The sequence below is a fragment of the Leptonychotes weddellii genome, chromosome 10 (assembly GCF_054177405.1).
Source record: "Leptonychotes weddellii isolate Sample4059 chromosome 10, ASM5417740v2, whole genome shotgun sequence".
Lineage (NCBI taxonomy): Eukaryota > Metazoa > Chordata > Mammalia > Carnivora > Phocidae > Leptonychotes > Leptonychotes weddellii.
In genome coordinates, this window is record NC_138378.1 from 71330709 (window position 1) to 71343697 (window position 12989).

At 45.4% G+C, this 12989-nt stretch overlaps 1 protein-coding gene across 1 annotated transcript; it reads left to right on the forward strand.

The window, feature by feature from the left end:
• Positions 1–523: 523 nt before the first annotated feature.
• Positions 524–8182, forward strand: LGALSL (galectin like). Its single transcript, XM_006748944.3, has 5 exons — positions 524–675; positions 1484–1555; positions 1706–1794; positions 2880–3057; positions 5051–8182. Exons 1-5 carry the CDS (start codon positions 640–642, stop codon positions 5192–5194), a joined length of 519 nt encoding a protein of 172 aa, XP_006749007.1. The 5' UTR covers positions 524–639; the 3' UTR covers positions 5195–8182.
• Positions 8183–12989: the final 4807 nt, after the last annotated feature.

Genomic DNA, 12989 nt, shown 5'->3' on the forward strand with positions numbered 1-12989 from the left:
GTTGGCTGGAAGGGAGGGGCGAAGGTGTCACAAGCACCTGTCACCTGGCAGGCCCTGGTCCTTACTTCCCCAGCCCCCAGAGCCCCCGCCCTCCCGCACGCCCCGGCTGCGACTGGCCCGTCCCTCCCCCTTTCAGCCTCCCACCACCTTCCAATGGCCGAGGGGCAGGGCAAGCTGAGCAAGCCGCGGCAGCCCAGCCCGGTCCCCGCCCTGTTCCCGGTTCCCGAGCCGGGCCCCGGCGGCCTTTAAATGCCTCCCAGGGCCAGCGCGACGCGGCCCTCGTCACCTTTCTGCCTCGGGAGGCGACAGCAGCACCCCGAGGAAGAAAGCAGCCCCGACTCGCCAGCCCCGGTGCCGGCAGCGGCGGCCACCTCCGACCTCCCGACCCGCGCCGCCCTCCCGCTCCCTTCCCCCTCCACCCCCGCCAGCCTGCCGGGTCGGCGCCTGGCCCCAGGCGTGCGCGCGCGTGCGCGCCCGAGTGTGTGTGTGGTGTGTGCGCGCGCCGGGCCAGCCTCGGACCCGCGCCCCCGCCCGGCGCAGGACCGCCCCGGGATCCCCGCCCGCGCGCCGCGTCCCACGTCCCCCGCCGCCGCCGCCGCCGGGCCGCCAGCCGTGCACCCCGGCGCGCCGTGCACGAAGATGGCGGGATCGGTGGCCGACAGCGATACCGCGGTGGTGAGTGCGGAGGGGTGCACGCGAGGCGCCCCTTTCCCGCGGCCCCGCACGCCGCCGCCTGCTCAGCCTGGCTGCGGCGTAGACGAGGCTGAGGCCCAGCCCGGCGCCCCCCGCGTGGGAAGGCGCCCGGTACCTGTTAGCGAGCGCCGGCTGTGAGCGGCCGGCCTGGGGGGCAGGCGGGGTGCCCCGGGTGCACCGGAGAGAGGGTGCATGGGGGCGGACGGCGGCGTGGGGGTGACCGACTGCCCCCGCGGTGCCATGCAGCCGGCGGCCAGGTGTGTGCACGTTGCACGTGTGAGTGTGCGCTTGTGCGAGTGTGTCTGGGGCGCGCGCCCCGCGGCCGCCTCCGACGTCCCGGGGATTCCCCCTTGGAAATGGGTCTGGCCCTCGGGCCCCCGAGAGAAGTTGAGAGCGGCCCTGCACCCCAGCCATGTCCCTCAGGACAGGCCTGGGCGACTGCGGGTCCAGAGGCGGTTGCGGTTGAAGAGGGGCCTCCCCTCCTCCGACGCGGGGCTCTGGCTCCCCGGCGTGCCTCGACCTGGATTTTGATCTAGATCTGAAGGTCTGGGGATCTTCAGAAGCTGAGCTACCGGGTGGAAAGGACGGGTTTTGTTCCCGGGCTTTATGAGGTTATTCAGTGGGCTGTGAGGTGGCAGCATCTGCAGACACTGCCTGTGTCCGGTGAAGGCTGCTGGATTCAGCCAGATCTGTATGGGTGCTTCCCCACTCCCTCCCCTTCTCCTCCCAGCCCCCACGCCCCCTAAAACTAGAGCCTCTGGAAAGCCAATCTGTGTGCTGCTATTTTTAGAAACTAGATGATGGGCATTTAAACAACTCCTTGGGCTCTCCAGTTCAAGCCGACGTGTACTTCCCACGCCTGGTAAGTGATTTCGTTCTGGGCTCTGTGTCTCTGCCTGCACCCTTTTCCTTTCTAATTGCATTTTCTGATGGGTCAGGTCCTCAGGATCTGAGGGCTTGGCTCTGCCGGGACAGGCGGTACACTTCCTGTTTCTCCTGTCCTCCTTTGCAGATAGTTCCATTTTGTGGGCATATTAAAGGTGGCATGAGACCAGGCAAGAAGGTGTTGGTGATGGGCATTGTAGACCTCAACCCAGAGAGGTAAGCCAGAGAGTCCTTGTCACCCCCAAAGCTTATCAGGCAGTTACAAGGCCCTGCCCACTCTTGTTGTGGTTGCTTGCTCCTCCTCTTCTCCCTGTGGCCAGTGTTGCTAGTTGGAAGTGCCAAGAAAGTACCACGTTCCCATGAAAAGAATGTGTATGAATCCCAGCCATCATTTCTCCAGACAGCTATTTATATCAGAGATTATAAATATAGGCCCACATCATTTTCTCTTTGACCCTTGAGGAAGCCAAAGGATTTTTTTTAAGGGTTTTTAAACATGGTGCTTGGAGCAAGATCTACCAATATAAATGACAAGCAAATATTACAAGGTATTATTCCCTCTGGTCAGTTTCTGGGACTGTTTTTGAGAATTCTGAAACGGATTAAGACACAGATGTGTGGGTGGTTTGGGGTATCTGAAATCCCTAATGTTAGTCATGTTCAACTCCACCGAAGTTCTTACCACAACCTCCTTTCGGTATTAAAATACCTGGCTTGGGGGCGCCTGGGTGGCTCAGTCATTAAGCGTCTGCCTTTGGCTCAGGTCATGATCCCAGGGTCCTGGGATCGAGCCCCGAATCTGGCTCCTGGCTCAGCGGGAAGCCTGCTTCTCCCTCTCCCACTCCCCCTGCTTGTGTTCCCTCTCTGTCTTGCTCTCTGTCAAATAAATAAATAAATAAAATCTTTAAACAACAACAGCAAAAAAAACCCATTGCACATACAACATAAACTCATTAGGTCTCTGATGTCTAGATGAAGAGCAACAGGTTAAGGGCAGTTGTGCTTTATTAGGCTTATATGCAACACGGAGGGCTTCTCCCTCTCCCACTTCCCCTGCTTGTGTTCCCTCTCTAGTTGTGTCTCTCTCTGTCAAATAAATAAATTCTTAAAGAAAATTTTAAAAATAAAATAAACAAAATACCTGGCTTGACTGTAATCCTCCTCCTCCATACATAGTCTAATCTCCTATGTAAAGAGTAGTGGCCCATTCAAAGCAGACAAACCCCAGGAGAAAGAGGAACTGTGGGAGCCTGGGTCAATGATAGCCAAACCCAGAATAAATGAAACGATGTTCTTTTCAGCTTTGCCATCAGCTTGACCTGTGGTGACTCCGAAGACCCTCCCGCCGATGTGGCCATTGAACTCAAAGCTGTGTTCACAGACCGGCAACTACTCAGAAATTCTTGTATATCTGGCGAAAGAGGTGAAGAACAGTCCACAATCCCTTACTTTCCATTCATCCCAGACCAGCCATTCAGGGTGAGTACCTCGAGCGCTTCCGCTGCAGCCACTGGTGGGGTGATGGTGCTCTGCTCCTGCGGCGTACGCCAAGAATGCTTTAAGCAGCCAGAATTTTTGCATGTCTAGGAAATTTGTCACCTGATGGTGACAAAAAGAAGAATGATCAAAAGAGCTCTGTTTGCTGATACGAACTAATACCATAGTAGCTCTTGGCTCTGTTTAGCCGTAGATTTAGTAAATAAACCCATGTCCAGATTGTTAAGAATAAATACTTTTCTATGTAGTACTCAACCTAGTACTAGGCACGTAATCTATACCTGTCCCAAAATATCTTGATTGATTATTAAATAATAAGTGCTAGAAATTTCCTCATTTTTTTTCAACCTATAAGGAGCCCTAAACCTTATTAGTGGTGACTTTTTTTAAGAACAATAGTGATAATCTTTTCATTTTCTCTTGTTACTTTTGCTAATGAGGTCTGGTCCTTGTGTCTCCCTCTGGGTTAAGAAGCCTCAGTCTGTTTTATTGTCACCGGCTGTGGGGCTGACAAATTCCTTCCCTTGGGCCCGGATGGGTATAACTTGGCTCTCCACCATCTAGTGGGCAGGAGGCACAACCCAAACTTCCCATCCAGCCAAGCAACATTAGTAGCACCTTCCTTATGAAGGACAGTGCCAAGTAAGAGATGCAGGTAATGTGGGTAATGTGTTAGGAAAGGATTTATTGAAATACCAGGCCTGGTGAAGTTGTCTGTATTACACCTGTTAACATCCATCACAATAATAACAGCTCAGTGAGAAGCTCCGTGTTGCATATAAGCCTAATAAAGCACAACTGCCCTTAACCTGTTGCTCTTCATCTAGACATTTACAAGGGCCTTATGAAGAAGTAATAATTTTTCTTCTCATCATAACGTGGTGGGGGCGGAATAAGAATCCATGACTTCTGGTCAGTGATAGAATTGAGATTGTTGCCCTTCTAATCATAGTCTGGAGAAGGTCCCCGTACATATTACCCGTGCCCTCCGCCCTTCTCTAGAATGATAATGGCCCCTTAGGCTCCTCTTGACTATGACAGTTTCTTTCTTTCTTTTTTTTTTTTTTTTTTTGACTGTGACAGTTTCTTAATGATGAATCTTAATGCGTAGCTCATGAGTATGAGTAACCAGAGCTTCTGTCTGCCAAGAGGAATATAATGCTCCCCAACAACCAAACTGAAGTGAAATCGGCCCTTCTTGGTGATACAATTTTAGTAATAATATGAATTAAATGTGACTAATATCACATATGAAGTCTCTTCTTACATGGTGGCCACCAATGCTTTTAATAAATACATAGCACAGAACCAGTGATTAAAATCTATGGTGAATTCCTTAAGGAAAAGAGGAAGAAAAAGCTTTTACCATATGGAATCCGCCTTTGTGTTTGGCTTAACAAAGCCTTGTTAATTACACATCCTTGATCCAATGGTAATTACTTTGTAACCTTCTCTCTGCTTTAGTGTTTACCATGGTTGTGTGCCTAGACTGTTATTACATGCTACCAAGTGGGTGCCAGTCTATCTCTGCGAGGGTCTCCTCTGAGGGTGGGGTAGGTTCAGGGGATGACCATGGAGGCCTTAAGTGCCATATAAATAAATCTGTGCTGCTTTACGTTACTTCCCGGAGTACAAAGAGAACGGAGAAGTGGTCAAGCATGAACAATTAAAATCTTTAAAGGATATTGAAGAGTGAAGAACAATGGTTCACAAGGTGTGTTCCTCATTCCAGCAATAGCAGCATCGTGTTAGAACGTGATGGAAATGCAGATTCTTAGATCTGACCCTTGACCTACTAAATCAAAAATTTTGGGGGGGGTGGCGTCCAGCAGCCTGTGTTGTACTTCTGTATGATTCCAGGGTTTGAGAACCACTGAAGATGTTGCCTTTCCCTAAACTGAAGGATTGTGTGTTTGTTCTCCCCATCAGGGTTCACTGAAATTGTGAATTGAGCTTATGACTTTGTTTCTTCCAGGTGGAAATTCTCTGTGAGCACCCACGCTTCAGAGTGTTTGTGGATGGACACCAACTTTTTGATTTCTACCACCGCATTCAGACGTTATCTGCAATCGACACCATAAAGATAAACGGGGACCTCCAGATCACTAAGCTTGGTTGATGCTGTTTAAACCACCTCTGTTTCAAATAGGATCAGGTGCCACAACTGTCTGACTGTGGGTCTGGAAGAAGTGTCCTAGCCAGATCTGGAGACTTAAAAAGAAAACAAAAACAAAAAGCAGGCTTCACTGTCTCTTCTTTCTGTGCAGTTTAAACCCAAAACGACAACTTCAAACTGTGGTTTGCCCTTAGGAAGCTGTCAGAACAAAGACACCGAGCCATTATTTCCAGAACAAAGTAATACATTTATGCTGGATTTTATTCAGACTAAACTGACATGGATTTGTGATAATTTGTGATTTGGTAGCAAGTTATTCATCTTTTCAAAGCAAGGGGATACTTAGAAACAAAAGTGCTTAAGACTTACCACCACCGCCAACAAAGATGGTACACCGAGATCAACTCATTTCTGCACTGAAGTGAAGTGTGTAGCACAACCAACATTTTAGTCAGGGTATTTACATAGAATGTAGGTTGTTCAAGGTTTGGTTGGTTTTGTTTTGGATTTATTCTTGGTTTTTGGTTTTTGCACAGCATAACGTTAATTCAGATTTTTAAAGCTTTCTCGTAGTTATTTATTTATACTCAATGTACGTATTAGAGAATGATTAATGTCTCAAAAACAGCAAGTTACGAACTTTTGAATGTACAGATATCTTAGGTCCAAAGGGGAAGATTACATATTACAGTCATGAAAGAATTGTATCTTCCATACCCCTAAACTTAGGATCTCTTGATATAAATTGCTGTAAGTGCTTTTGGGAAAAGTTTGCAACATTTTGATAAAACTGCTTTTCAAGTAATCGACGATTACATAAATTCTATTTATATCACGTTTTCTCTTTACTGTGAATTAGCACAGTATTGGCTTCCTTAAGCCTAATTAACGACTTTTACCTAGGTCTTTATAACAGCTTGTTAAGTTGTTATTAAACTAATTGAAAACATGTAAGAGGTGATTGTGGAGACAATTTTTAAAATAACTATTAGATAAACTTTCAAAAGTGTACTATGAAAATGATTCTGGAATACAGTGTAAAGCAGAAGCAAATGGCCCCAAATAACTTACTTGGAAATGATTTATATCAACTTAAGCTGTTAGCTCATTGTATTACTTTTACTATGTGACCCTCACCAATATCTCTAAGCAGTGCCTTTGGAACTTCAGAGGAGAGGATGCTTCCTACTGTGTTAGCTGTGCTGAGACATTAGGATAAGGGGGGATCCAGATTAGGAAATGATCCAGTTAGTTTATCTGGAAGGTTAACTCCCAGAACTCCAGGTCCCTGGAGTCCAGCCCATAGTGTGAATGTTTCAAATTAAGCTGTAGGGGTTTCCCTGCGTTTGTGGAGCTGATCGGACAGCAGAGCATCTCCAGGAGGAGGCAGTGGTGTGAATATCACCGCACGGCAAGGGGTGGCTGGAGTCCTGGGTGCCGGGCTTCGCAAACTGCACCGGCCCTGGAGAGAAGGACCCTTGGCACTGCTTTGGTCAGGTAGTGGGGAGGGACAAGGGGGAGCTGGGGGGGGGATGTATTTATATATAATTTAGGTCTTGTTGGTACAGCATACTGCATCATGTTATGACATGTCCTTGTCCTGCTTTGCTTTTGAGTTTTTTTACACAACATGCAGAGGCACGGAAGTGGCCATGTCATTTTCATGTGTCGAGAATGTAGACAGTGTTTCAGTACCAAAGTCTAAGAAAAAAGCAAACTAAAACGTGAATTTTTTTATAGGTGATATATTTGGGTACTTCTCCACTTTGAAACTATCTAGCACAGTTCCATTGTGTTATAGAAGAAGATAACCTTATCCGACAAGACTGGCTGAGCGTTGAAAAGCTTTATGTACCAGCTGACTTAATCAGCCATATTCAGCCAAGAGGGCTGTTCTTTGGCTCCAGGTACTTTCAAGCCTGTGATTCACTTCTCGTGGTTTATAAATCCGCTAGATTTTGAGGCGTGTTCGTGCGGACACTTCGAGGGTACCCTGAACCGTATTTGTAGGGGTTTTGGTGGAAGACCCCCCCACGGGAGGTTTCCTTTGAGTGGCCCTCCATCCCCACACACTGCATAATTCAGCAGAAACCAGAGGAGCTGGGCTTGTGGCTAATTGGAAGTGACACTGTTCTACCTATCAGCTAACCGCTTAGCTGCCAAGCCCTTGGGCAGCTCAGTGTAAAGATACACGGTTAACCCTTCCTTTCTCTGGGAGGCCCAGTAGGAACCTCTTGGTTAAGCCTGTTGGAATTAATCTAAATGATGTGATGGTTTGATTCAGGTACAGCTCAATTAGCAGGGGGTGGGCTGTGTTACTCATTAGCTGTAAACTGGAAACAATGTTCTTGCCTCTCATTGGCATGTGAGGTCTAAGGTGGGAATTCAGGGTGGAAAGTGCAATTTAAAGCTTCACAGGAAAGCATTTCGGTATGTAAGGAGTTATTTCTGACCAGAGCCCTAATTTTGCAACATGACCAAAACCAAGGAGTATGAATAACAATCAGGCTCTGGGGGAATAAAAGGCAGGCTTTAGACAATCTGTCCATTTCTGCATCAAAATTGGAGTGAATGTATGTATCTACTTAAAAACTAATAGAAGTGACTTCTACTTTCTGGGCTGTCCCAGAATTGTCTTAAAATTATTATTTTTTTAAAATCTGAAACCCCGTTTCAAATCTTGCCAACCTCAGTTCAAAACCCCCTAAGAAGTCGCTCTGGGAAATGATGGTGGCTTGTTAAAATGGCAAATCCTTTCATTTCTATTAAGAAGGAAATATCCGAAAAGAGGGAGGGAGCCCTGTTGCCTTGAGAGAAACAGCCTTGGCATTTTCCGGCATTGATGTAGGAATAATGTTCTTATGATGACATATTTTCAAAGAAACACTTTCTTATTTACTGCGTGGTGTAAAATGTTGCTAAATGTGTTCTTACGTTATTATGTCACTGCTGAAAGTTATTTGCACTATAATAAAGGAATTTTCTACAAAATGGTTTCCGGTTTATAAAATGCTAAATTTGGTGCCAGGTATGGTATACTTAGCCTCAACCATATGGAATAGCAGTGTTCCCTCACTTTCATGTATACTCCCAAGACCAGTTGTTCATGTTTCCCACCTTGATAAACTGATCAAGGAAAGGAGAGTGTCTCAGAGACCTAACGAGTTTATGTTGTATGTGCAATGGGTTTTTTTTGCTGTTGTTGTTTAAAGATTTTATTTATTTATTTATTTGACAGAGAGCAAGACAGAGAGGGAACACAAGCAGGGGGAGTGGGAGAGGGAGAAGCAGGCTTCCCGCTGAGCAGGGAGCCCGATGTGGGACTCGATCCCAGGACCCTGGGATCATGACCTGAGCCAAAGGCAGACCCTTAACGACTGAGCCACCCAGGCGCCTCCAATGGGGTTTTTTTTAATACAGTTTATATACAGTAAGTTAGCTTTATTTGGTGTGCAATGGATTTTAACACATGCATAGATTCCTGTAATTACCACCTCAATCAGGACAGAGAATTGTTCCATCACCCCCAAAAATTCCCTTGTGCTATCCTTTTGTAGTTAAACTTGTCCCCCATTCCTCACCCTAATCAGGTAACCACTGTTCTCTGCCCCCTCCCTATAGTTTTGCCTTTTCCTGAGTGTCCTATAAAGAATATCATACAGTACCTAATCTTTTGAGGTTAGCTTTTTTCCATTTACATAATGCATTTGAGTTCCATGTGGTGTGTGTATCAATAGTTTTTATTGCTGAGTAGTGTTCCATTGTACAGATGTACCAATTTCTTAATCCATCTACCTGTTAAGGATACAGTGGTTTCCTAATAAATCATTAAATATAGTCTTAGCACGTTGTATATACAAAAGCAAGATTGCATTTCCCCCATCTTCTCTTTCCTGTGGTTGGAATGATTAGGAAGGGAACTTGATTCCTTGGCTATTCTGCCTACAAGTAAAACTGTGGCTTATTGAAGTTTGCCTAGCTTCAGTTACGGGAGATGAGTAGAGAGTTACTCACAGGCTGTCCTACTTATGTCTTAATTATTTTTATTCCCCTTTTTTTCCATTTTTATTTTTTAAGGATGCAAAGCTAGGAGACTGGTCTCTGTCAGGCTTTTGCAGTTAAGTAGAGAGGCAGGGTGGCACCTGTTAAGGTGGGGACAATTTGTTGATGCTGTTGGGCGGGGATGGGAGAGCTTCCCCTCCCCCACAGCCTAGCTAGGAGATCCCTTGTGGAATATGACATTATACTTGCTGCGTGACGGCACTGTGGATTAGATGGTGTGGAAGATAACCATAACTGGAGCCTCCAAGTGCCTCAGACACGTAAGGCCTTCATTCATTCAACAGGTATTTATTGAGCTGTGTTAGTTGCTGTTCTAGGCACTTGGATACATCAGTGAATAAACTGACAAAGCTCTCTGGTGGATTTAAAATTTAGTGTGCTTTAAGAATCACCCAGCAATGGCTTAGTCAGTTAGGTGTCCAAATCTTGATTTTGGCTCAGGTGATGATCTCAGGGTTGTGAGACGGAGCCTCATGTTGGGCTCTGCACTGGGCATGGAGCCTGCTTAGGATTCTGTCTCCCTCCCTCTTCTCCCACATCGCCACCTGGCTCATGCTCTCTCTCCCTCTCTCTAAAAAATAAAGATTAAAAAAAAAATCACCCAGGAAATCTGCTTAAAGGGAGAAGTCCAGCTTCTCCCTTGGGAGATTGTTTCAATAGGTCTGGAGTCAGTCCCAGGAATTTGTATTTTTAAGAAACATCCTGATGTTGCTCAGCCATCAAAAAGGATGAAATCTTACCATTTACATCGACGTAGATGGAACTGGAGGGTATTATGCAGAGCAAAGTAAGTCAATCAGAGAAAGACAATTATATGGTTTCACTTATATGTGGAATATAAGAAGTAGTGCAGAGGATCATAGGGGAAAGAAGGGAAAACTGAAAGTGAAGAAATCAGGGAGACGAGCCATGGGAGACTCTTAGATGTAGGAAGCAAACTGAGGGTTGCTGGAGGGGAGATGGATGATGGGCATTAGGGAGAGCACGAGATATGTGAGCACTGGGTGTTATATGCAACTGATGAATAACTGAACTCTACATCTGAAACTAATGAGGTACTGTATGTTGGCTAATTGAATTTAAATTAAAGAAAAAAAAGAAACATCCTGGATATCACCAGTGGTCCTGGATCCTAAATTAAGCAACTCTGCCTTGGTGAATTCCATTCACTGTCAAACTGTTGGACTGTATGGGGTTGTGATATTCCAACCTGTGGATATCTTCCTGTGAAAACTGCATTTCCACACAAGCAGGTCCTGCTCTCCCCACAAAAAATCATGCAACTGTCATTATAAACCCTACAGCTATGTGACATTATCCCTGATTTAACCTTCTCCTCTCTTCACTCTGCCCCGACCTCAAATATAAGACACTGTAGTAAAAGAAAGTGCCTTTCAACCAAGTTTTATGAAAATCTTCCTCATTTAGGTTGTCTTAGGACCTCAGGAACCCCCTGACACCTATTTTAAACAGTGCATGCTCTGAGAAAGATTGAGGTTCTGGAAGAAGCCTGCCTTCCTCATTGGTAAGCATTTCAATTAGTTATTCATTGGAGAATCGCCAGGGTGGGGCCCAATTTTTCTCTGAGGCAAATATACAAAGTGGCTTATAACTTGGAAAGGGGTCAGAGGGCAAGTGGTAATGGCCCCAGTGAGCTGTTCATGGCATTCTGGAAGTGAATTTAGAGTCTTCCTTTCACAAGAAAACGCTGGTGAGTTGGTACATGACACTGCATGCTTGCCTTGCTTACTAATCGCCATGTTAATTTCACAATGATTTTTCCCTAAAAAAAAAAGTCTCCTGCCCAAGGCAAAGAACTGCCTTGCAAGACATATACTTAATAATTAATTAATATGGGTGTACACAAGATGCCAAAACAATACTCAACCAAGAGAGAAGGGGAAGAAATAGCCACTGACGCTTTCTCTTGCTTTGATACACCCTTCCATCTCCCAGGGAAAGATGGTGACTAGGCAAGCAAAGCCGGAAGGTAAGGAGACATCATTGTTTGATAGGGCAACACAGACAGTCCCTAAATAATAGGCCCTGGGAAGCAGCAAGCTGGCCACAGGCCTTGGGGATGATGTGAGGTTTTGGGGGCCTTCCAAGCTTTCATGAGTAAGAATGATAACAAACATTTGCTAATGACCCCAGCACCTCCCTTTCCATCAGTATTCTGTCATTATTTCTAAAATGATAAATGCACATAATCGAAGCTTGCCTAAATAGCTGGTCTGGGAAGAGGAGGAAGAGAAGCGGTGAGGTCGTGGTGAGAGGCGGGACTAGGACGCCCTGGCCTCGGGGATTCCTTGTGTAAGCTCAGGTGGACACTTTATTGTATTTAGGTTTTTTTTTTAAAGAAGGATAAAAATGTTTTAATTGTTGAAATACATTGGTAAATTGAATAATCTACATTGCAGTACAAAGCGGCTACACATGGTCATGGTCAGATTAAGAACTTTCCAGGGGTGCCTGGTGGGTGCAGTCAGTTAAGCGTCCAACTCTTGGTTTGGCTCAGGTCGTGATCTCAGAGTTGTGAGATCGAGCCCTCGATCAGTGCGGAATCTGCTTAAGACTCCCTCTCCTTTTGTCCCTCCTCCCCACACGCTCTCTCTCTCTCTCAAATTAATTAATTAATTAAAAAAAGAAAGAACTTTCCAAATACCCCACGAACCATCAGTCACAATTTCAGGTGGGCACTTTAAACTTCCAGGTTTCTTAGCCCTCCCGTGAGAAATAGAAATAATGACCCCTGTGTCATCGTGTTTGTAGAGCTAGAGTTAACAACAGCTTGTGCAGGTGTAAAACATTCATCACAACTGAAAAAGCCAGAGTTAAAATAATCATGATGCCGGGGCGCCTGGGTGGCTCAGTCAGTTAAGCTACAGGCTTGATTTTGGCTTAGGTCATGATCTCAGGGTCCTGAGACCGAGCCCCACGTCGGGCTCCACGCTGGGTGTGGAGGCTGCTTGGGATTCTTTCTCCATCCTCCTTTGCCCTGCCCGCCTCTCTCCCTCTCTAAAAAAATAAGAATCATGGTAACAATTTCTACAACAGTCCTCCACAACATTGTAAAACAGTATTAAAAGTGCTAATCTTTGAGACTGTGTCTAATCCCTTGGAATATGCTTTTAATATTGTTTCATTGAAGTCTATTTTATTTAAAATCTAAAATCTTTAAAAAAAAGGGGGGGGCGCCTGGGTGGCTCAGTTGTTAAGCGTCTGCCTTCGGCTCAGGTCATGATCCCAGGGTCCTGGGATCGAGCCCTGCGTTGGGCTCCCTGCTCAGCAGGAAGCCTGCTTCTCCCTCTCCCACTCCCCCTACTTGTGTTCCCTCTCTCACTGTCAAATAAATAAAATCTTAAAAAAAAAAAAAATCTTTAAAAAAAATAATAAAATAAAATAAAATCTAGCCAAAATTAGCAGTGTATTAGGCAATATTTAGAATGATGTTTGTAAAATATAATTAGAGATTTTTTTTTCTACCCTCAATTATTACAGCTGTTCCAAAATTAGAAACATGGGTTTCTCCTAATGCAGTAAAAATAATCTTTAGTTCAACATAAAATGATTTTTCATGTTACATTAAAAAGTGAACAAGGAAGATATGCACAAAATGATAAGGAACTATTGAAAACATTCTCTTTTAATGAGAATCTCCATGGAGTAATGTGGTCTGTTACTCTGATTCTAATTCACCATTCATTTATCCTATATTTTTAAAATCCTCAAATTA

Bases quoted from the DNA above. Each gene is read 5' to 3' on its own strand.
- LGALSL (XM_006748944.3), top strand. From the start codon at position 640: ATGGCGGGATCGGTGGCCGACAGCGATACCGCGGTG. The intron at 676-1,483 runs GTGAGTGCGGAG...TGCTATTTTTAG, and splicing joins CCGACAGCGATACCGCGGTG to AAACTAGATGATGGGCATTT. The intron at 1,795-2,879 runs GTAAGCCAGAGA...TGTTCTTTTCAG, and splicing joins GTAGACCTCAACCCAGAGAG to CTTTGCCATCAGCTTGACCT.